Source organism: Mastomys coucha, unplaced genomic scaffold (assembly GCF_008632895.1).
Source record: "Mastomys coucha isolate ucsf_1 unplaced genomic scaffold, UCSF_Mcou_1 pScaffold9, whole genome shotgun sequence".
In the NCBI taxonomy this organism is placed as follows: domain Eukaryota; kingdom Metazoa; phylum Chordata; class Mammalia; order Rodentia; family Muridae; genus Mastomys; species Mastomys coucha.
The window spans coordinates 38,459,582-38,483,928 of NW_022196915.1; the positions used below are offsets into that span (position 1 = coordinate 38,459,582).

A 24,347-nucleotide genomic window follows, 5' to 3' on the forward strand; every position below is an offset into this window, starting at 1 on the left:
GCCCAGGAAGAGTGAAACACAGGCAGACACACAGGGCCTTGTGCCTCAAGACACCTGTTTATTGGGGACATGACTCTTCAACAGGGATGACAGGAATCGTACCAAAAATAGCAACGTCTACAGGGCCCCTGACAGGGCTAGAAGGGTACAGTGCCCCCCACCCCCACCCCTTATACAAAAATAAACTCTCATGCCTATGGACCAGCAGAAACTGGCAGAGCGGCTCCTCAACAGGAACACATTCTCTACCAGCCCTAGGACCCCGTTCTTTGACCCTCACCTCTGCCACTTCTAAGGCACTGTGACTCCTCTGGGCTGGGTGGGTGCTGCTTGCCCACTCTCCTTCACCCACTGCCCACTTTACCTCTTGGTCCACCTTGGGCTGGGATACGGGTCCCACACTGCTCCCTGCTGGCTGCTCTACCCAACTACCTCTAGCACTTCCCCGCTCCTGCGGGGTAAGCTTACTAAGCTAATCACTCCTAAGAGGGCTCCCTACCGTTCTTGCCCCCCAAGACCTGCCTCACCAGATCTAGACAGCCCTGGGCTGCCCTCCTCTTCTAGTGGAGGACTGGGAGGGGTCTCTCCTGATGATGCCCGGACATAAGGTGGAGACGTGTCAGCTCGGGGCTGCCGGCGGCCCCGAGCACGACGGCTGTGGTGTACTTGCAGATGCAAGGCCATGAGCTCAGGAGCTCCAGTGGCAAAGGGGCAGAAGAGGCAGCGGTGAAGGGCACCCCCTGCCCCGGCCTCACCTCCCGGGCCTGCCCGTAGCGACAGGTCCAGGGGTTCGGCCTCACCACCTCGCCCGTTGCGCAGGGTCCTCCCAGGGCTGGCAGGCTTCCTACGCGACCCTGGTCCGGTGCTGCTCGAAGGGGGTCGGGTACTTGCAGTGCCCTCTACCCAGGTGGCAGAGGCCTGAGTTGGCTTGGCTCCTGACTGCGGCTGCAGTGAGCCCCGCTGGGAAGGTGGCGGGGGTTCTGGGGGAGGCCCAGGACCTGCACTGCTCCTCTGCTCTCGGTGGTGACGCTGAAGGTGATACTTGAGCGAGCCGGACTGGGTACCTGCATAGTCGCAGTGTGGACACTTGTAGGGACGCTCACCTGGGAAGAGTGGGTTAGAGTAGGTCACGGGGTCACGATCACTCGAACGCCCACACTGGTCTTTTGCTCAATTTACGCACTTCATCCCAAGGACCAGGAGCAAATGCTGACTCCCCATGAGGTGATTTAGATGTTCTTTCCAATCTGAAGGGTGGCCAGCGTGACCTCCAGCCTTCTGGTTGCTCTCGCCTTTCTTCCTCCTAGACCCTCCCCCTATGCAGAAAGCCTCTCTCACCTGTGTGCACTCGTAGATGCACTTTTAGGTGATGCGCCGAGCGAAAAGATTTTCCACAGAAGGGGCAGTCCTTGCCAGTGGCCCCACGGCCCGCTTCAGATCGTGTCCCTCCAACCAGCAGCCCGTTTTCTTCTGCAACACGTTAAAAGGAAGTTATGGGGTCTCTCTGCCTTGTCCCGGCCAGGTACCCATTATACCCACCATCCCTTTGGGCCCAAGAGGAAAGAAGTCTGGGGGAACATAGATTTGTTAGAGTTAATACCCTTAGGAAGCCACAAAGCTTCCAGTAGGAAAAAAAGAGGAGGCGCGGGGGGAGGGGTCGGGGAGAGACAGAAGCCCAGGAGAAACGGAAGCACGTCTTCTGAAAAGGAGTGTTGGACAAAGTTTTGAGAACCAAATGCCGCCAACCCCCAAAGAAAATAGTGTGTACATACCTTGAGTGGCCGTAGACCTTGCCTGGGCCCCCGCGGCAGGTGCGGGCTGTCCTGACCCCTCACCTGGGTTGGGGTGCAGGGAAGTCAGAGAGCTCAGTGACCTGCCTCGGGCCCAGCTCTCCTCTTCCGCCTCCACCACTTCTTCTTCCTCTTCTGGTTCCTCTGTACGGTGTCGCCGAGCCCGGTTGGGAAGAGCTGAAGGCAGTGGGCGGAATCCGCCATAGCTTCGGCCACCTCCAGGGTCAGCACCCTCACCATTGGGTCGTACTTCCCCAGCTCGCACACTCAGGTAGCCTAAGAGGCTTGGGGGCTCTCGGCGCTCAGCCGGAGTCGGTGCTGGGGCCAGGAGGAGCGCAGGGCCCAGTGGCTCATAAGCCAGTAGGCTCAGGTCAGAAGGCTGAGGGGCCCTGGCAGGTGCAGAGCCAGGGCCTGGAGCACGCAAAGGACCCAGCTTGCTGGTGTGCACCTTCATGTGGTTCTTAAGGAACCAGGGCTCCTTGAAGCAGCGACCACATACGGGGCACGCATGATCAAAGGAGGCCTTGTGCTTGCGCATGTGACCCTTGAGAAACCAGGACTGTGTAAAGCTCTGGCCGCACACCTGGCAACGGAACTCAGGTGGTGCAGGGGGCTCCTCCGGAGGTGCAGGAGTTGGGGCAGGGTTTGCCTCGCGTTCAGGCTCTGGCCTAGGTTCAGGCTCAGGCTCGGGCTCAAGGGCAGATCTGGGTTCTTGCTGGGGTGGAGGCTGGGGTTCAGGCGTAGATGTAGCCGCCAGGGGGCGCTCGGAAGCCCCGTGGGCCGTCAGACTGTGGTGCAGCAACTCCTCCTCCTGGCTGGAGCCAAAACTGCACAAGCTGCACTTCCAGGGCCTGTGCAGGATATGCAGGTGGCGTTCCCGCTCCGCAGAGGTGCGAAACTTGCCTTTGCAGAAAGGGCAACGGAAGGCAGATGAGGAAGGAACCTGAGGGCGAGCCAGGCCCTCTGCAGCAGGGCTGGACTGCATGGCCCCTGAGCTTCTGGCTCTCCCGAGTCGGGCTTCACGAAGCAGGGCGCGTTCCTCCAACTCCAGCAACAGCCGTGCAGCAGGGCTGCGTGGACGCTCCGGCTGGTGCGTTCGGAGGTGTGAACGCATCAGAGCCCGCTGCGCTGCGCGGTGGCCACAGTGTGGGCACTGGAAGGCTTGGGCGCCGGGGTGGGCTCTCAGGTGCAAAGCAAGGATGGAATTGAATCGGAAGCGCTTTCCGCACACAGGACAGGGGAAGCGCCGTTCTCCTGCACGAGTCTCAGACCAGCCCACTGCTCCCATCCCAGGCGACCCGGGTCCTGGAGTCCCGCTGACACCTGGTCCGTTGGAGTAGCGCTGTAGATCCAGCTCGCCGTCGAAGGCTGGTGGAGAAGGCTCTAGGTGGCCGACCAGGATGCGGGGACGTGAGCCCTGTGGGGAAAGATGCACGTAGAGGACAGGGTGGAAAAGACCGATTTGTAGAAAACGCAAAGGCATCAAGGACAGGAAGAACAGTAAGAGTGTGTATGAAGGTTGTGAGGTTGGGACCTAACCTAGGTACACTGATGCCTCTCAACCTCTAGAAATTGTGGACTGAGTGGAAGTTAGACACTGGGGCCAAGTTAATAACGTATGTTACTATAAGAGGAAGTTTAAATAAAAAAGAGAAGAAGCAGGAGAGGGTGTACCGTTGAAGGTACTTTGCAGGTCAAGAACAGAACTTCACTCACCTCCATGGACCCCCTTCACATTCTTTGGTTCTGAGGATTGGAAGGAGGAGGAAGAAAAGCTGCTAATGAAGGCAACAGGTGCGGAGGTGCTAAAACAAGACAGAGTGATTGGAGGAAAGATGAGCCCTGGCTTTCAGCAGTACAGTCACCCCACTTAGCCACCTGTACTCTTGAAACCCATCCCTTCTTCCTACTGTGATCTTGAGGTATCACATGCTTCCTATTTGCTGTCCTCAAAACTTGCATCCCTTGTCTGCCAACTTGTATGATAAATCCAGACTTCCTCTCCCAAATGGTGTTTAAAACACCTAGTCTAGTCTCACCATCACTACACACACACACACACACACACACACACACACACACACACACAATGTGGGAGGCCATCATAGTATACCCCTCTTCCACTGGCGTTGTTGGGCTGTGCCCCTGGATAAACAAATGTGGAGGGCTAGCCATACTCCTGTTATCCAAATGGTACTCGCTCCTCTCAGACCCAGGGCCGGTCAGAATCCCTCCAGGTTCCTCCTCCTGGCTTCGGCCGGCACCCAGTCTTCTGGTCTTTCCTCCTCTCTCCCCCTCCCCCTTCCTGGATTCCTGATCCATTCATTTCCATTCATTACAGAGACTCATTCATGCATGGGAGAGAAACACCTCCCAGCAGCAGAGTCTGGAGACAGAGGGGGAGGGGCATGAAGGGAGAGCCAGCTACAGAGGGAACGAAGAGAGTTGGGGGAGGCCTGGAAGTTAAGGGGCACTATCAGCCTAGGGAAGGGGTTAAAATCTGCAAATCCCATTTAGGTTTCACCCCGTTTCAAACCTTGGAGCCTGTGGTTTGACGGGGCATCTCAGCCCCTTTGTCCAGAGCTGTTCCGAAGCTTTCCTCCTCTCTGCAGGGGAGAGGCTCCCTCACACAAGAGGAGGATTACACTGGCTCTGAGCTCAAGAGGCTGGAGTGAGGGATGGGGGGCGGGGCCTTGCCATCTGCACAGATAGGGGATCCACACGAGCTCTGCGCAGGAAGGGGTTAAAATTCTCCATCTAAAATTCCCTATCCCTGACAAGTGCTGCACAGGGCTGGGAAGGGGAGAGTTGAGGAAGAGGATGGTAATGGGAGGTTTTCCTGCTATTTAACTACTGACAAGGTCATGGAATTTAGGCTTCAGTGGATGACCAGAAGTCATCCAATCTGCCTTCCTCCTTCCATATAGAATTGTTCCGGCTAAACGAACTTGGGCCTAGCTTCTTTTTTCTTAAACCTCAGACATAATACTCAATAAAGAACTTTCTTTACAATGAAAATTATGAAATTGAAATGGGTTACTGAGAAAAAAGAGGACTCAAGCATTACTTTACTTACAAATTTTTAACTGAAGAGAACTGGGCCAGGAGTCAGCCTTGCTTATCAGCAAAGAAAACACTGGGGGTCCAAGCTTCTTTAATTTTCAACATTTAGTAGATGTGACAAGGCTTTATGAAGGAGCAAACACCTGTCACATGCAGAATCTGACTTTTGAGAGCCAAAATTAACAAGATGTCCTGCTCAAACATCAGTAGAAAACCACTGCCGCTTAAAGTGTGTGGTTCTATGGATCCAAATTCAGGCATCCTTTCCTGGCCTGCGGGTCTTCCAGACTGTTACTGGGACCAAACAGCCTGAGCAGGCTCACTGACAATTGCACAAAGGAGTTAGAATAGAACTAAGTACAGGCTATTACAGGCCTAGGCCTTACAATCTCCAGTAATCAGTTATCCTCTCAATTTACCTTCTGTGAAATGAGTCATACTGAATTTACATTTATAGTCCCTGCCAACTTGAAAGTTGTGTGTCACAGGTCTCTTCTGGCCCCCAAGAAATGCTAAAACAATTGGCCATTCCTTCAGTACCATGGAGAGTGCAGTGGGCTACTAGAGATGGCCTTCTGGCTAGGAAATGCTAGAGAGGCCATATTGGTCATTTTAGAACCAGAGAGAACCCAGAAACTAGTGGATTAGTTTTTTTATATATATGTATATAAAATCCTATTTAGAAACTATGCAGGGGCTCAGAGAAACTATGAAGAGGTATCTACCGGAGGAATTACTGTGGCCTTTTGGATGTCATTAAAAATAGAAAATATGTACACCTAGAAAATTTTTAATTAGCTATACAGAATGTCATAACAGTTACAGTTTGTACATCCTGGAATGAGTTACTGAGGCATCGTATTGGAGTCCATCACATTCTGTTGCTTTCCTGGGGATTCCCGGAACATCCTGGTGTACAGCCAATCTGGTATATTCAGAGGAAGCAGATGGCTGGGAGGGGTGTGTGTGTGTGAATACTGCATGGTCATAGCTGACTAACCTATGGGCACATATCCTGATTCTGGGAAGATTCTAGGCCCTCTAAAATTACCTGTAAAGCACTAAGCAAAACGTGTCCTAGGAAAATGGCCTAATATCTGAGGCAAAAAGGAGAAAAAAGGCAAGGCTTCCTCACCCGAAGGAGAACCCCCACACTTCTGCACGGAGCCATTTCCAGGATGGAAAGCAGAGACACACAAGAAGGCACACATGGAAGATGAAATTTCTCCTCAGGGGAAGTTCCCCAGAAGGTGGCCTAAAATCAGTCAAATCCACCGAGACCTCCTAGGCCCAGTCAAGATGGCTTCCTTCATCTCTACATCAAACCAGGTCTCGGGCACCAGAGCTCATAAATTGCTCTCAATAAGGGAGTACCAACAGAGACGGAGTCTGTGACCTGGTTTGGAACCTAAGTCAGACATGTATTGTCTGTGGACAATCCCCACATTTTTCTATACTCAAGGCTTAAACACCACCCCTGAGCCTTGGCCAGAGAGTGGCACTGACCTACTTTCGAAGCGCAGTGGGAATCAGGGGTTATCTTGTTCCTGTTTGTATTTTGCAGGGATGCAGGACCAGTGTTACAAATTAGAAATATTTCCAAAGCAACAGGCCAATTACTTTTACATACCAGGAGAGCCGATGCAGAAGTGGTGTGGACCACCAGATCTTACCGAGGATGAATGGATGGTGAAAACACGGAAGAATCCGTTAAATAAAGGGCCAAGAAGACTGCCTCTCCCCACCCCAAATCTTGTGATTTGAAGATTTTAAGGTCAAATATTCAGTAGCAAAAGATCAGGGTCTCTGGGGCCTAGCAGTAATTAGGCCTCTGTCTCTGGTCATCCCCAACACATGATTTTTCCCCCCTCTCATTGGCAATCTCCTCTCCCCTAAATCGACTAACAAATATGAATCCCAGCGCTAGATGAGAGTAAACGGAAAGGGGGCTTATTAGATAGTCCAGAGTCGGGACCACCTGGAGAGCACACACAAGAGAACTCACTTGTAAGGTCTCTCCATGGATCTCTGAACCTCGATGCTCTGAGAGCTGTTGCAAATACAAACTACACTGAACCTGGACACCTTTTGAATTCTTGGGAAAAGGACTACGGGGTGGCGGCGGGGACGGGGGCGGGGGGCAGCATGAAATTTCAGTCACTGGTTCCCATATAACTATGAAGAGGTGAGAAAGACGTACAATACACACACACACACACACACACACACACACACACACAATCTTATCCTAGACCCATGTTCTAGCATGTCCTAACTTGACCCCATTCTGAAAGTTCTGAGGAGCCTGAGACTGGGGGGTAAAGATGACATATATACAGCCTTAAGTCTCTTTAACTAGAGCTGGCCCCCCAAAAAGTCAGTGTCGGTGCCTGTATGAGCCTCAGTTCTCAGACTGGGAGGTGGGAAGACCTGGGAAAATACCCCTCTCAAAACTGGTAGGCAAGCAAAGCAGGACCTGTGATCTCACACGAGGGGACTCCACCAGCACACCTCACACTCCACCCGTGGAAAATAATCCAGGAGGATAATGGGGGCAGGGTGATAGGGAGGCCAGAGCTCAGCTACCCCGGACCAGGAGAACAAAAGCGGAGTTACAGCCGCCTCCGCGGCTGCCGCGGGCCGAGCTCTTTGTGACACTTTGTTTGGGACACAGAGAGAAGCACCCCCATCCTCTCCCCTCCCCCCCCCCGACCCCGGGCCCTGCCGGTCTCCGAGAGTTAGGGCTCCTTCCCCCACCCCCACCCGCTGCACCTGGGCTGGGGCGCACCTCCACTGTGCTCACGGCTTTCCCACCGCGCACCCCCAGGCCCCCTGCACCCCAGGCCGCGGCGCCCGGCCTCACGGCCCCTACAAAGCCGCGCGCCCCCGCCCCGCGCCGCGGCCCTCCCCTCCGTGCGGGGCTCCCGGCTCCCCCACCTGGTCCCCTCCCCGGGCCCCCCCCAACTCTCACGCCGGCCCCGCCGCCCCCACCCCGCCCCCCGAAGCGGCGGGCGAAGTTTGCCGGGGCCGCGCGGCGCCCCTCCCCCGCCCCCGCCCCCTGCACCTGCTCCGCGCGCGCCCCCTCCGGGAGGGGCGGGGAGGGCGGCGGCGGGGGGGCGCGGGGGGAGCGGCTACTCACGAGCCCCGGCGGGCGGCGGCGCGGGCGGCGGCGGCGGCGGGCCGGCGGCGCGGGCGTCAGCGTTACGTGGGGCCGGGGGAGATGCGCCGGGCCCCGGCCCCCCCGCCCCCGGCCCGGCCCCCGCCCCTCCCCGGCCCTCCGCCCCCGGCCCGGCCCGCATTGTGTGCGGCGGGAGGCGGCCCGGTCATTAGCATGCGGGGGGCGGCGCGGCGGGCAGCGCGCTCGGGCTCCGGGGCCGGGGGACCCCCGGAGCGGCAAGAGGCGGCCGCCAGGGGGTGCGGGCCTTGGGGGGGCCGGGGGCGTCGCGCGAGGAGGAGGGGGCGGGGGTGGGGCGCGCAGACCGTTCCTCGAGGGGACTGGAGGAGATTGTGAAAGGTCATCTTGTCCTTCCCCCAGCCTCCAAGCAGACTGCCCCTCCCACCCTAGACCCGGACATACCAGGGAAGGAGTTGGCTCTGCCGCTGCTTCTGCCCCAACATGCACAGGCTCGGGAAGTTCTTCCTGGGGTTTTATCTCAAAGCCTCTCCCTTACAATTTGTCTCTCTTTTGGGAGAGGAGGAGGGGCGATTATAGAGATAGTTAATGTCTGCCGTACAAGAAACATTATTAAAGTTACTCTTCCGCCTTTGCCGTTCTTGATAAACACTTCTTGCTCCTGCTTCACGAATTCTATTTTCCGTTCTTTAAGACACTTTAATGGCTCTTCAATGCAACAATATTTACTGAGTGCTTACCAAGCACCCGGCGCTGTGCTCGACACTGGGGGTATGCAGAGAGAAGGGGGGATGTGTTACTTTCTCTCGGCACGATTATAGCCCAAACATTAGTTGCACACTCCTAAGTGGCATACTCAGATTTAGTCAATATTTACTCGATGATTGTTCACGTATTTAGCAGCATGAGATCTTCCCAGTAATCCTCTAATATAAGCTCCATTTACAGAAAAAGTAGATTCTCTCCTTCCACTGACCTGCAAATTCGGGGACATCGCAAGGCCTATATCTCAACCTTGCCATTAAATAAAGTCAACTCTCTTGGTGATCGAAAAAGAGAGGAACTAGACGCAATTTGTCTGGTTCCCTTTAAACTTTGATCCCCGGTGCCCAGGAAATCGGCATGGATACAGTGCTCCAGTGGTGTTGGCTCAGCAGTGAGTAGGGCAGAAGTGGCTAGCTCATGAGGAAAGCGACTCCTCTTCCCTTCCTCCTGGGCCTCTCAACTCCCAAGGATCTTCTGGCTCAGTTTCTTTTATTTACGGTGGTTATAAATAATAGCCACCTCCTTATGTGTGTACTGGGCTAAGCTAATTCGTATGCCTTTTCTCTTTTACGCTCAAGGCAACTCCTTGAGATTGGTATTGTTAAGTTCCCTTCACACATAAGGAAAGAGATTAAGCAACTTGACTGAGGTCAGCCAGATAGATCAGGGACACAGGCACAGGTAAGTATCATCTGGAGACCTCAGGCTCTTGCCTATAGTTGCTCTGTAAAGTATACATTCAGGCCAGCTGGCTCTCTTTCTTAAATGTGGAAATAGATGTTCTCACCTAAGCTTCTGAGCAGGCCCTGTGGTAATATGGACAGCGAGCACATCTGTATATGACCTTCTCAGCACCATTAGTGGCACCTTACCCACCCTGGGATCAACTTCCCTTCGGGGGCATACATATTGTTGTTAGTTCTGTTTATCAGGGAATGGAGTGGAGTTCAATTAGGTAAAATAATGTCACAATAATGTAGCCAAGGTCACTGTCCTGAAAAGGTTGCAGAACTGAGATTCTAGCCCAGGCCTTTGGAGATCGTTGTAATGCAAAAAAATATTGTTGGTATACTATCCTTTTCAAGACCAGCACCTAGGTATTGGTCTTCACCGGATCAGAAACAACCCCCAGTGTACAAGGCTTTCCCTCCCTTTAATCAACTAGTCACCAAGCCCTGGGATGGATCCCTAGTGCCACCCTTAGAAAAAGGTGAGGAAGAGGGACTGCCCAGAGAAGCCAGGGGACAGGGGATGAAAACTGGTCTGGGAACAGGGTTCCCGGTGGAGCAATCCAGACAGTCACACAGAATCTCACTAGGGCAGAATGAGTAATTTGAGGAGGAAGCCAAAGAACAAAGACTGAATGGAAATAAGGGGGAGATTGAGGTCTAGGATGATTTTGTCCATAGCGATGAAGTAAGTGAACCCTGAAGAAGGGCAGAAATAGGGCAATAGGAAGTGGAACTACTGAGGCAGGCCGGGTGGCCAGTGGAGTGAGCTGACAGGCTCATGTCTACATAAGGCCACTCCCTGGATCTTTAGGCCCTCATAGTGACCTTTGCCCCACCACACCTCAGCTCTCTGACAGACTATGTGCCAGGAAAAGACTGTCTGCTCTGAGCTACCAGGCCCCTAAGGAGTACTGTGACCCAGCTGGGTTCCAACCCATTGGAGTGACGGCTTCAGAGTAGGTAGGTGTAAGGTTTCTGGGCCTCAATCCTGAATTAGGAGTGGGCAGAGGGGTCATTGAAAGGGATGTTGTGTATTCTCATTTCCTGAAAAGTCCCATAATGAATTTTTGCAACCCAGGAAATACCACTCTTACAGTCAAGCGAGCAATGGATCAAAATGCTGATCAGCCAAGGCAGGAGAGACCCAGCCTTCGCCTGGAAAAGCTACAGCACTGGGCAAGACACAGACAAAGTGGATTCCTACTGGGGCTGGCGGTGAGGCCAGGTTGCCCCACTTCAGGTTTTAGCTGACTGTACACAGTTCAATTCCACTCACGTTCAGTGAGCACATACCATGCACCAGACACTGTGCTGGAGGTTGGGGGTAGGGGAGAAGAAATGTAAAATTAACAAAGCAAAGCCCTTCATTTCCAAGTAGCTTGCCCTTACCTGAAGGTAAGTGAACTATAAAACAAGACAGAAAGAAAAAAAATTGAAATTCACTTTTTAAACTGCCCTAGCATGGGTACTTTCCTCTACTGTACATTTATCCCAATTAATGATATCTAAACAAGGAAAACATTGTATGGAGGAAAAAGTCTCCGATGGTCCCCTCTAATTGCCCTGCTCTGGCCTCCAGGTGAGCCAGCTATGGCTGGCAATAGCTATGGTCCCCTTCAGTATCTCAGTTTCCTGCTTGACCTCTGCCTGTCACCTGGCCACAGCACTGCCACTTTGGCCTGGAGCCTCGGTAAGACCCACCATAAGGGATGGTGAAAGGAAGGTCCTGGGAACCCATCTCTAACAAAGCTAGAGTTCACAGTTTGCCCTTCTAACCATCTAGGGTCTCCTGACTGGCATTATCACCCTTGAACTTCGAAGAGCACCTCGCATCTGGAAGGTAAGAGAAGAGAATATAGGCCTCCTCCCATTCTCCCAGTACACATGCAAGCACACAAGCACAAACACACACACACAACACACATATACGCATATGCCACTCAACCCAAAAACTGATTTATCCTCTCAGCTGGCTGTCCCTGACTGAAGCAAGTGAGAATGTTAGAAAGCTAACGATTCTGTTTGAAGGTAGGGAAATAGGAGCAGAAATTTGATAGTTGCTTGTTTGTTTTGTGTATGTGTGTGTGTGATGCTGGGAATTGAACCCAGAGACACATGCATGATAGGCAAACACTAGCCCTGGGCTAAAGCTCAGCCCCCACTCCCATAAGTTACTGAGGATGGTCGTGAACATATCCTGTAGCCCAATCAGGCCTCGAACTTTTGATGCTCCGGCCTCCCAAGTGTAGGGGATTACAGGCCTACACTAGTCCTGTGTCTTGAGCTTTGTTTTCAGCTAAGTTGTAAGTGGAGTTTGAGTTTGCAGTGAGTCTCCCAAGCTGGTCAGGGATGAGCTGGCTCACTGGTAGGTGCGGGCCATGATGATATCCAACACCTTCAACCTGATCTTGGGCTTCGTGGCGGTGGTGACTGAGGTGATGAAGACAGCCATGGGAACAGACTCTACGGACTCCTCCCAGGTACTGGTAAATGAAGGCGGAAGGGCAGAAGAAAACGGGGGCTGTACCCCACAAAAGCATCCTCACCCTGCTACCTACAGATGACAGGGTTGCTGGTGCTAGAGGTCAGCGCTGAGGCCTTCACCCTAGGGGGAGTGCTGCTCTCCACATATGCCCTATTCTTGCTGAGCCAGAGGAAGCCTGGATACTTCAACAAGTCAAGGCTGCAGTACCAGGAGCTACAAGAGGTAGGGGGTGCAGGGAGGGAACACGAAGCAGCTAGCTTCCAGCTAACTTTCCATCTGGCTGTCCTAGTCTGTGCGCTTAAGGGCAAATAGTGGGGCAGTAGGGAAGTGAAGGGCTGAAACTGATTGGCTTTCTGGCATTGGACGTTAGTTCCCTAATGATGTTTGTGAAGGAATTGGGTATTTAATGACTGGGGCTACACGTGTGCAAAAACATTAGGAAGCTACCGTAATGAATTATTGGAAAGATTGGAAAAACTGGAAGGGGTTTGCTTCTACCCAGGGTTTCCCCTTTGCTGACTCTAAAATTTGCTTGCATCTGTTTTCAGGGCCTCTCTGAGGTGGAGGAGGTTTCTGGTTTGGAGAACAGTCCCGTGGTGGCTAGCACAGATAATAGAACGGATGAGTGAGTAGGCAAGTCAGGTGCTACTGTCCTCCTACGCCAAGGGAGGCATCTCCAGGCACTTCTGCATCGTGCACCTCCCTTGGACTATAACTGGACTCCCCCAGGATGTGCATGAAGCCCAGAGTGCCCTCAATTTCCCCTCAAACCAGGCCCATTTCTCTTCTCTTTCCCCACTAGAGGGAGATAATATCTGGACTAGAGACCTCCCTCACCTCACGCCTTGTCAAGCAGCTTCCTCCCTTGTATTCTTCGCCTTCTTCCTCCCTGCCTCCTCCATCAAGCTTCACATCTGCCTCATCTCACTGTTCACCATTCACAATCTCATCCACTCCAAGCCCGGTTGCTGCAGCAGCCAACCCAGAAGCCGCGTCCGTTGTGCTCCAGGTCTCCCTTGGATCCGGGTCCTGCTTAATTTACCAGAGACTACAAATCCCAGGATGCCCCGCTACCCCGTGACCTACTGCAAAATAAAGAGCCTTCCCTCGGCGGCGGGGGCGCTGTGCCTCTGCTGAGTGACGCCAGGCTTTGGGAGCAGGGCCTAGCCGAGTTTCCTCGGACGCGACCACTGGCCCCGCGTGCGGGGAGGCGCTGGGAGGGCCGTCGCGCACAGAGGCGCTGCCACCGCGGCCAGGTCACCGCCACCGGCTGCGGGTCTCTAGCCCTCTTCCCTGCAGCTGCCGATACTGGCAAAGGCTGGGGGTCGGCGCTGGGCCAAGCCGCGCTTCCCCAGGTGCTGCCGCCGCGCCCCTCACACGAGTGCCCAGGTTCAAAGTCCTGAGACTTGGAGCGCGCGCGAGAAGGGGGTTGGAGATGATGAGTCAGAGGCGCCGGCCCTCCTCGCCCCCTCCCCCCGCCGCCGGGAGCTGGAGAGGACAGGCTGGCTGGGCAGGCGGGGGTACGGACCTAAGACTTTCCCGCCTCTAGCGAGCACGCTGATGGACCGAGCCCGCGTGGCCGCCACCCTTTCCAAGGCGGGAGCAGGACTGCGCAGGCTCAGCCTTTCGGCCGCCCCCGGCGGGCCTTTGATCCCCGCAGCGGTACGGTCGCTGAAGCTCCTTTTTGTACTGTGCCCACACCACTTATGACCTCTGCAAGTGTACAAAGATGATAGACTCGTTTGGTTTGAGGGGAAAGCCCAGGAAAACGGTGGATCCCAACAGCACCAGGGGGGCAGCTTAGTAGCTGCTGAAAAGTAGAGATTGGACTAGGCCTAAGAGAACTCACCCCAAATTCACATAGTGCCCGGGATGGGTGTTCGCCTCACATCATTTTTGTTCCCACTTGAGAAGGCTTCTTTTCCCTAGAGAATGCTGCTTCTCCGGGCTCAGGCAAGCCCAGGTACCAGTGAGGCTAGAGCGCAGCCTGGCTGGCTTGCCTTGACATTGCAGTGGCGCCAGCTGCAGATCCTTTCTGTTTGTGACACCTTGGGAGTGGTAATAGTCGCCCTATGACAAAGTTACGTGTGAGTATTAGTGGGTGGAGACAGTTCTGGGATCAGGCTCTGGAATGGAGAGAACGCAATCTGGGCCTCCTCCATTTCTTCTCTCCCCCAATCAAACTGCAGGAATAGTGAAGGGCTCATGTGTAAAGGGCTCTGAGAAAAGAATAATTTTCTTCAAAGTCAGGACGTAGTAGCCAAAGAAACTATAGAGGGAAAACAGCAATTAGCTGTCTTCCAGCTTTTACCGCTGTAATCGGAAACCTGGATATTGCATTCTGCGTTTTAAGAGAAACTCAACGACCGTATAAATGGGTCTCTTAGCAATGCTGAACACTCAGGGCCAAAACCTCTGGTTTTATTTCTCATTACTTTGTGTCCAGAATAACCGGCGAGGGCCTTTGTTCATTGTAAATTATTAAGATCGTTAAATGCGGAGGCTCGGTTTTTTTTTTTTCCCCTTTTCAGAAAGACAGGATCTCACAATGCATCTTTGCCTGCCTGGAACTTGCCATGTAGGCCAGGCCTATTTGCTCCACATGCTTGTGAGTGCTGGAGTTAAAAGCATGTGCCACCCACCATGCTTGATCGAGCCTTACTGTATGAAGACCTTACTGTGTCACCATGAAGTTTTTCTCTCGCACAACATCGTGAACTGTGCGTGAGTAATTGCTTAGGAATCCTGCAGTGCTCTTCCCCAAATGGATACATGTTAACTTCCATCACAACTCGTTGGTCAAATTAAGTCATAAAGTCATTAAGTCATGGGTAAGATAATATGGAAGGTAATGGGAAACAGAAACAATTTAAGGAAAAGGTTAGGAATTTGTGGTGAATCTTGAATCGCTCTGTAGTGGAATTTGTCTGTTAGCGACCATGCCCATTTCTACTTGTTTAGTTCAGTGAGCTTCCATGTGAAATTCTTAATGGGAGAAAAATAAAACCAGGGGAATTAGGAAACCTAGATACTGGTTCTGTTGCTTGGGCACATAAAATCTGTCTGAACTTCACTTCTTTCGCATAGCCATTACACCCTGATTCTCCAGATTATATTACTGAATCATAAGGCTAAAATAGAGTCACACAAAAGTACTCTAAAATTATGAGGCGCTTGAGAGGTCGAAAATAAATTGTCTCAAGGCAGATAATGGCGTAAATGAGTGAAGTAGACCGCCTGTGAGTAACAGGACTGCTGGAAACTCAGTAGTACACACTGGTAAATGGGTGTCTGTCCTCAGCTCCAGACACCCTTGTGCAGCTCTGGCTCCAGTAGAGCCATGGTTTCCGTATTTGAATAGAAGAAATTTAGAACACTCTTATTTTAAGAGTATTAATAATGAAATGTTTTTTTAATTCAAGGGTCAGATTCAGCCTAAAGTTCAGTAGACTGAAGTGTCAAGTTCTGTATTATGCAAATATATGACAAAATTTTGGGTTGAATCCCAGCTCTCAGAAGGCAGAGGCAGAAGGATCATTGTGAGTTCAAGACCAGCCTGGTCTACAGAGCTAGATCTAGGACCACTGGGGCTACACAGGAAAACTCTGTTTTGAAAAACAAAAAAAACAAAAACAACTAGAAGAATTTGGGGTTTGGGGTGTACAGTGTGGTTTAATGTAGCTCTTGTGAAACACACCTGTGTTGGAGGGGTTAAACATGAAGTTACCCCTCTAGATACCGCTTTCCAGGAAAGGGTCATTCTGGCTGCTGGAGATATTTCGCAATACCAGAAGAGAGTTTTGATGGTCAGCCGGGAGTGGGGTTGGTAAGGGAATGTGGAAAGGCAGGTACATTCGCATATACATCAGGAGATTGCTGCGAGGGCTCCTCCTCTGGCCTCACCTTTTGCCTGCTTCAAGCCAAAACTGAGTCTTCCCTGTTTCTCATGACTACCCTCTCCACACTGGCCAGAGTCCCTGGCTGCTCTAGGCTGCTGCATTGCTACCCTGCTTCTAGTGACCACTCCATCTGACCCATTCTGCACCAATCTGGCAGCCTCTATGGAGGTCACCCATTTTATTTCAATTAGAACTTAACAAAAAGAGATTGTGACAAGACTCCTGCTGACGTCAGTTTTTAAAGGTCACGACCCTTTCTATTCTCTTGGAAGAGACAGTTCACGATGGGCGGTTTCCTATGAAGCTTAAGCCTGTGAGAGTTAGGGCGTGGAAAACCCATTCTGATGAATGTTACTCTCGTTTCTTTGAAATTCAGTCATTTATTCTGACTTTGAATACAACTGATGATTTTTCCCAAGTGAATTCTCTTCCGTTTCTCAACCTGCTTTTTTGGCTCAGGGGTTTAAGTCTTAGGCTGAGTCCTCTGCTGCCCCCTCGTGGCCTCTTCTTGTCTGGGTTGAGGTATCACAAAAGTCTTCCTTCTAGAAATGGCACTAGAAAGTAGCTTAGTGAGAGCAAAGACACTCCTCTCCACTTTGTGAAGCCTCAACAGACTTCCCCATCCCCACCCCGCATCGCATGCGTCATTGAGCATCTGGGAAACCTGGAAGGGACAGAAAACAGTACAGGAGGCACTAGACTCCATTGGGCCTCCAGTCTGTTATACATTCCTGGCCAGGAGCCACCGGGATCCGTAAACCCGTGTGCCCAGCAGCAACGGGAGGTGGACCTGCCTGTTTAGTCTAATTAATTCGTCTAGAAGTAGGATTCTCCTCATTTTAGTGATAGATCATTGGTGTGGTGTCTGGATGCCATGGGCCTTCCATGTAGTGTCTGGTGCCATTTTTCTTGTCTAGGCCTGCTTACTGTTGCTCTATACTATGACCTCTATTTAGATGGGCCCAACTACTACAGATTCCACATCCAGTTGATGTGCTGAGCAGGATGGCAGTGGTATAGTCCATAGTTCCAATTAATACAAAGGAATCTGAAAACTGTTATTAAGGTCTACCACCAGAGGACTGGGAGACTGCCCTAAGCTGGCAATTGTGCAGGGCGATTGTGCAGTGATTCAGTTTCTGAAGGTGGGAAAGCATTTTCATTTGGTGCTATTTTTTGTTATAACGATATCCGTATAACATCTGTAGTTTAAACAAGTAGTTGCTGGCCCAAAACTTAATCTGAAGACCAGGCTGCCCTCAAGTTTACAGTGATCATCCCGTCTCTGTCTCCTGCATGCTGGAATTACAGGTGTGCACCATCACATGTAGTGAGTCATTTTTTTCAAGATGTGGTCCCACTATGTAATACTAGCTGACCTGGAACTCTGTATATAGACCAAGCTAGCCTCAGACTCACAGAAATCCACTTGTCTGTGCCTCAGATCTTCTGCAAGAGCAACAAGTGCTGTTAACCTCTAACCAGCTGTCCAGCCCCTCGTAATATACACATATACATATGTACATCAATATGTATATATTATATATTTTATATTTTTACATTTTTAAAAAAGATTTATTTATTTAATGTATGTGAGTACACTGTTGCTCTCTTCAGACACACCAGAAGAGGGCATCAGATCCCATTACAAATGGTCATGAGCCTCCATGTGGTTGCTGGGAATTGAACCCAGGACCTCTGGAAAAGCAGTCAGTGCTCTTAATCGCTGAGCCATCTCTCCAGCCCATATTTTTACATTTTAAAATGTATTTATTTTACGTATATGACTTGCCTCTGTGTGTGTGTGTGTGTGTGTGTGTACCATGTGTGTACCTGGTGCCTAAGGTCAGAAGAATCCCTCAAATCCCTTGGAACTGGAATTATGGATGTTTTTAAACTAATATGTGGATGATTGTGGAAACAGAACTGAAGGCAGCTCCTCTGAGGAAGCAACAAGTGCTCTTAGCTACTGAGTCATCTCAGCATTTTTAGTTGATACACCCATACTCTCTAATCTGAGTGACTGACCCTGGGCAAGGTTGTAATGCAAGATGGCTGGTATTCTAAAAGCAGAGTTTCTTCTCATTAGTTAGGGGGGTCATTGCTCTGAAGAGACATCATGACCAAGGCAACTCTTATAAAAGAAAACATGTAATTGGGGCTGGCTTACAGGTGCAGAGGTTCAGTCCATTATCATCATGGTGGGAAGCATGGCAGCATCCAAGCAGACATGGTGCTGGAGAAAGAGCTGAGAGTTCTACATCTTGATCCAAAGGCAGCAGAAAGAGACTAGATTTTTTATTCCACACTGGGAGGAGCTTGAGCATGTAAGACCTCAAAGCCCCACATTTGTGGTGACATACTTCCTCTAACAAGGCCACACCTCCTAATAGTGCCACTTCCTATGGCCAAGCCTTCAAACACATGTATCTATGGGCGCCATACCTAATCATGACCATACTGGTTTAACATTATTAGTATTTGGATCATACGGGTTTTTGTTGTGGAGGACTACTCTGCCCTGCCCCTCATTACTGACCAATAGATATCTACTTGACCTCCCCACTACTATGACAACCAAAACTGTTTTCCAAACTTTGTTGGGTAGCTCCCAAAGGAGCAAAGTCACTCCACCCTGCCTTGAAATGCAATGTCCTAGGAGGATATAAGGATGTAGTGAACATTCTTAAGATTCTTGTACTATGGAGACAAACAGAAGACCTAGAACAACAAAGGCTCATCCAGATGTCTGCACTTCTCCCCTTGCATTGCTGCTGTCCCTTCTGTGCCTCTTTCAAGGTTTTTTATTTATTTATTTAAAATTCTTAGCCGGGCGGTAGTGGCGCACGCCTTTAATCCCTGCACTTGGGAGGCAGAAGCAGGTGGATTTCTGAGTTCGAGGCCATCCTAGTCTACAAAGTGAATTCCAAGACAGCCAGGGCTACCCAGAGAAACCCTGTCTCAAAAAAAAAAAAAAAAATACTTGTTTTCGTGTGTATGAACATTTTGTATGCATGTTTGAAAGTATACCACATGACTGAAATGCACATAGAGGGCAGAAGAGGGAATCAGGTCCCCTGAAACTGGAGTTACAGACAGTACAGAGCTACCATCTGGGTGATGGGAGCTGAACCTGGATTCTCTAGAAGAGCAGCCAATGCTAAACCACTCTCCAGCTCCCCAGGCCCCTCCTGCCCCCTTTAAGATTCACCTGCTGCACTTAGAGGCTGGAAGAGGGCACTGGTATCCTGGAACTGGAGTTATCAACCATTCAGTCCTTCATGTAGATACTGGGAATCCAACCCAGCTCCTCTGCAAGAACAGCAAGTGCAGCTGCTTAACTGCTGAGCCATCTCTCCAGTCCCTCCTCCTGAGGGTTTTTTTTTTTCCCTTAAGATGAGTGGCAACTTAGTTACACAGCTCAGTTTTACACTCTGTGCCTTCATGGACAGTAGCCAGGCACAACTATATTTTGTAGCATTTTCCCCTTGCTGTTGAAGCTGTCCTTTTCTCTCTAGCAGCATTACAAATTCTGAACCAGTTTTTATGCTTTTGTGTCACTAAATAAGTGTGGCCATGCTTAAAAGCCCTTTAGTCCACTCTCTCATCCAAAAGATCAAGTTCAACCCTTTTAAAATGGGACACTGCCTTTTGTGATCTGGCCCCCACCTAACTTACATTGTTATCTCTCATGTGCCTTTCCTTGCATCTGGTGACTTGAAGAAGGGAGCATTAATGTAGAACTTTAAATCATTTTTTAAAAAAAATGTTTTGGGTGCTAGAGAGATAGCTCAGTGGTTAAGAGCATGTAATTACAGAGGACCCTTGTTCAGCTCCCAGCACCCACATAGTAGCTCACTGCTACTGCCTATAACTCCAGCTCCAAGGGATCTAGCAATCTCTTGTGGTTTCTGTAGGCTCCTGCCCTCACTCATCACTCACGCAAACACACAAATGGACACATAATTAAAAATAAAATTAAAATGTTAAAAAAAAATAGGGCTGGAGATATGGCTCAGTGGTTAAGAGCACTGACTGCTCTTCCAAAGGTCCTGAGTTCAATTCCAAGCAACCACATGGTGGCTCACAACCATCTATAATAGGATCTGATGCCCTCTTCTGGTGTGTCTGAAGACAGCTACAGTGTACTCATATAAATAAAATAAATAAATGTTTTTTAAAAAATGTTTAAAAATTATACACACACACACACACCAAATACTCCTCCCTTTGCCCCCACTTTTGATTGGCCCAGTGATGATTATGCCAACGGCAGGGACTTAGCCACCGGCTGAGGAAGGGTCAGGGCTGTTTGTTGCATATGTTACTGAGATGTTAAAACAAATTACTGGTGGGAAGTCAAATCATGTCAAAATAGCTGACTCAAGAATTCTCACTTTGCATATATGTTTACTTTCAAGTCTTTCTCAAGCTGTTGTATCCAGTCCTAGCCAGTTAGCAGTTGCTGCTTTCTATCCTCCGAGGTTCCATCTGTTCAGCCCTCATCCTCTTTGGGAAGCTCCCTTGGCCTCTTGTACCACCACGATTATGTTACTCAAGTCTCCTTGGGGTTCCACATACAGTTCTACACTTACATTTTATGAAAATTACCGGTTATGTACTAACAGAAAGAAACACCTGTGTCTTTATTTTGAGACAGGAGCTTTATGAATAGCTCAAGCCGGCTTGATGGTGCTATCTTTACCTCTTTTTTTTTATTTTTTTAATTTAGTTTCAGTTTTATGGGAGACGGGGTTTCTCTGCCTAGCACTGGCTGTCCTGGAACCCTCTCTGTAGACCAGGCTAGACCAGAGATCTACCTGCTTCTCCCTCCCGAGTGCTGGGATTAAAGGCATGAACATACCAACCTTTAAGAGTTTAAGACCAGGCGGTGGTGGCGCATGCCTTTAATCCCAGCACTTGGAGGAAGAGGCAGGCAGATTTCTAAGTTCGAGGCCAGCCTAGTCTACAGAGTGAGTTCCAAGACAGCCAGGGCTACACAGAGAAACCCTGTCTTGAAAAACTAAAAAAAAAAAAAAAAAGTTTAAGACGGAGAGATGGTTCAGTGTCTCAGAAAATACGATGCCCTTCCAGAGAGGTTAGCTTTGTTCCCCAGCACCCACATGGCGGAACTGTACTACAGGTGTGCACCATCATGCCTGGCTTACCTTTCACTTCTTATTTTTATTAGTTTTTTTGAGAGTTTTGCACGTGTTTTGATGACATTCATTCCCCCTTCCCCAATCCACCCACTTCACTATCCACCTACATTTGTATCCTCCTTCCTTCTTTACCCATCAAGACCAATTTGGGCAGGCCAAATATTCTTGCATGTGTGGACAGTGATCAACTTACCAGAGGCTACATGCTTAAAGAAGACTACCCCTTTTTCCCTCTCCCAGCAGCTAATAATTGCTAATAGCCCCCTGGCTAGGGTGGTATGTGTGCCTCTCTTCATGCTGGGATTTGTTTTAGTTTGGGCTTGCACAGGCATTGCACATACTGTTGAATCCACTGTGTGTTTATGTGTACGGCTGCCCTGCTGTATTGAGAAGATGTTCCCTTGTAGTTATATACCAACTCTGGCTCTTATACTCTCTCTGCCCTCTCTTCTGCAATGATCCTTTTTGCTTGGGAGGAGTGAGGAGGTATATATGTTCCATTTAGGGCTGAGGATTCCGCAGTCTCTCAGTTCTGCACCTTGACCACTGTGCATCTCTGTGTTAATCACCGCATACTGCAAGTAGAAGCTTCTCAGATAAGAGATGCATTCATCTACAGGTGCAATGATAAGTCATTAGGAGTCAGTTAAATACTTTATCCATTTAGCACTATAATAATAATCGGTTCTCCACTAAGGCCTATGATCTGTCTAGCCATGGGTTCTTGGCCCTTATAGTGGTGCCATGTATGGGTTTCATTTTATGGAGTAGGACATAAATCTGATCAGAAAGTGGATGGTTACTCTCCTGATGTTCACACCACTATGACATCAATGAGTATGTTTTGTCAGACCAGCCATTATTGTATAAGGTTCATGTCTGTGTATGACTGACTATTACTTTCCTCCTCCAGTAGGTGATAGCACCCTCTGGCACTGTGAAAGCTAACCCGTAGCAATAAAACTTCGAGGTCAGTACCAGCTTGATTTCTCTGCAAGAACTCCAGTATGTGGTGTTTTCAGCCTAGGGTATTACTGTCATATTCTGGAGGATAACCAAGAGTGGCGATAATGCTGTGTGTATATGAGTGCTTTGTTTGCATGAGTGTGTGTGTGTGTGTGTGTGTGTGTGTGTGTGTGTGTGTGTATGTGTGTATACATATGTGTGCCTGCTGCCCAAAGAGGCCAGAAGAGAGTATCTGATTCCCTGAGACAACTTACAAAAAGGGTAACAGAGGACCTCCATGTGGGTGCTTAACCACTGAGCTATCTCTGCTGCCCTATTTACCTTCTTTTTGCTTCTGCTATCTGAGGACACAGTGTCTATCATTGGCCTTACTGAAATTTTTATTTGCATTTCATCTTTTGGGGCAGGGAATCAAATGAAAACTATTTGCTTGCTTATTTTGAGACACAGACTCAGTATGTAGGCCAGGCAGATCATGAACTCAAGGACCTCTTACATTAGCCTCCCTAGAGCCTGGATTACAGCCAGAGCCAGCATGAAGATTTTAGTGTGGAATCTCCAGTGTTCACCACCACCGCTTTCCTTAGAAAGCCCTCATCCCAGATTACATATTTTATTAACACCTCTTCTATCTGGTGGTTTTAATTTTTTTCAGTTAAATATCTGGAACTTTCTAGTGCAGGATTTGTGAGAGAACCACAGCTTATTTGATTTATACCTAGTTACCTGGCTATTCCCAGATTACTTATTACTTTTTAAAAGTGAACCTATCCTTAGCGAGTAGGAAATAGTTCCACTAACTGTACCAGAGCTCCCTGGTGGGTGCTGGATTCTGGCAGTTTTCTTCTTTCTTTCTTCTTCTTTTTTAAAGATTTAGTTATTATTATAAATAAGTACACTGTAGCTGTCTACGGGTGGTTGTGAGCCACCATGTGGTTGCTGGAATTTGAACTCAGTAAGGCCAATGGTGGTGGTTCATGCCTGTAATCCTAGCACTTGTGAGGCAGAGGCAAGAGGATTAACATGCATTGAAGGCCAGCCTGGTCAACACAATTTCCAGGCTAGACAAGGCTACATACTGAGACATTCTTTAGACAACACAAACAGGGCTGGAGAGATGGCTCAGTGTTAAGAACACTGACTGCTCTTCCAAAAGTCCTGAGTTCAAATACCAGCAACCACATGGTGGCTCACAACCATCTGTAATGAGATCTGATGCCCTCTTCTGGTGTGTCTGAAGACAGCTACAGTGTACTTACATTATAATAAATAAATAAATCTTTAAAAAAAAAAAAACACAAACAAAAGACCTACTCCAAACTTGAGTGCTTATGACACTCGCATAGAATGTAAGGCAGGATGACAAAGGCTAGCATTTAGCAAGGAAATAGCTAGTCTTCTATTGATGACAATGGGAACAATGAGGTAAAGCAGCTGGAGCTGGAGAGCTAGCTGGGAGTTAGGATTATCTGTGCTTACAGACAGCCTGGATCTACTTCCCAGCACCCACATGGTGGCTCACAACCATCAGTAATGGGATCTGACGCCTTCTTCTGGTGTGTCTGAAGACAGCAACAGTATATCCATATAAATAAAATAAATATTCTTTTAAAAACTTTTTTAAAGGAACAACTAATTTATCAAAAAAATTAAAATGCCCAATAACATAAACAAAGTATTTATATCTACAGTATTAAGTGTTAAGTTTCAAACCCAGGACAAATGGCTGAGGTACCTATTTAACATAGTAAAGTGGACCTGGCCTCCTGGTTCTCCCAATGTCCTTTAGTCCCAACCTGTTACAGGTATGGCTGGGGCAACCCTAATCCCTACCTGAACTCTCCAGCCAAGGGCTGGGTTGCCCTTCCCCTAGAGGCTCTTTCCTGTGTAATCCAGACCTCGTGGTTCCCCACCCCTTTTGTACCTTTGGCCTCCTGGCTGCTGCAAATGACTCTCCCCTCTCCCTGTGCTTCCCCTCTCCCTGCGCGGCTCAGGCTCACAAGGGCTCTGGACTCTCCCAGATGTGTCTGCCTCTGGCTATACTTACCCTTTTTATGGACAATAAACTTTCTCCTTCACCATACCTAGGAGTCATCTCCTTTTTCTTTTTCATTCATCAAGTACAATTTAAAACAGTAAGATGCCATTTTGTATTAGTCAGATTATTAAACTTTTAAACACATAAAACTCAATGTTGATAAGTATTTGAGAAAATAGGCTCTGTTGTTATTGTTGTTTGTTTCAAGATAGGGTTTCTCTGTGTAGCCCTGGCTGTCCTGGAACTAACACTAACTCTCTCTCTCTCTCTCTCTCTCTCTCTCCAGGTTGACCTGGAACTCACAGAATCCACCTG

The 24,347-nt window shown here is 49.5% G+C and overlaps 2 protein-coding genes and 1 long non-coding RNA gene across 11 annotated transcripts in view; 2 read left to right on the plus strand and 1 right to left on the minus strand.

Moving 5' to 3' along the window:
• Nucleotides 1–36: 36 nt before the first annotated feature.
• Znf219 (zinc finger protein 219) lies at nt 37–14,026 on the minus strand. Of its 9 annotated transcripts, none has more exons than XM_031360899.1 (5): nt 13,817–14,026; nt 3,507–3,595; nt 1,773–3,207; nt 1,339–1,470; nt 37–1,103 (listed from the first exon to the last, which is right to left on the minus strand). In XM_031360899.1, the coding sequence occupies exons 2-5, from the start codon at nt 3,510–3,512 to the stop codon at nt 496–498; spliced, it is 2,181 nt and encodes a 726-aa protein (XP_031216759.1). In that variant the 5' UTR covers nt 3,513–3,595; nt 13,817–14,026; the 3' UTR covers nt 37–495. The 9 variants fall into 9 exon arrangements, with proteins under 9 accessions (XP_031216759.1, XP_031216756.1, XP_031216760.1 ...); XM_031360896.1 differs by lacking the exon at nt 13,817–14,026 and adding an exon at nt 8,431–9,918; XM_031360900.1 differs by lacking the exon at nt 13,817–14,026 and adding an exon at nt 8,334–8,406.
• Tmem253 (transmembrane protein 253) lies at nt 10,298–13,123 on the plus strand. The gene is made up of 7 exons (XM_031360905.1): nt 10,298–10,442; nt 10,561–10,697; nt 11,062–11,172; nt 11,266–11,322; nt 11,852–11,962; nt 12,043–12,189; nt 12,516–13,123. The coding sequence occupies exons 2-7, from the start codon at nt 10,590–10,592 to the stop codon at nt 12,594–12,596; spliced, it is 615 nt and encodes a 204-aa protein (XP_031216765.1). The 5' UTR covers nt 10,298–10,442; nt 10,561–10,589; the 3' UTR covers nt 12,597–13,123.
• The window catches only part of LOC116084097, a 14,830-nt gene continuing 3,883 nt past the window's right edge, over nt 13,401–24,347 (plus strand). Inside the window, exon 1 of the long non-coding RNA XR_004116038.1 lies at nt 13,401–13,629. This is a non-coding gene — a long non-coding RNA (uncharacterized LOC116084097). The remainder of the gene's footprint in view (nt 13,630–24,347) is intronic.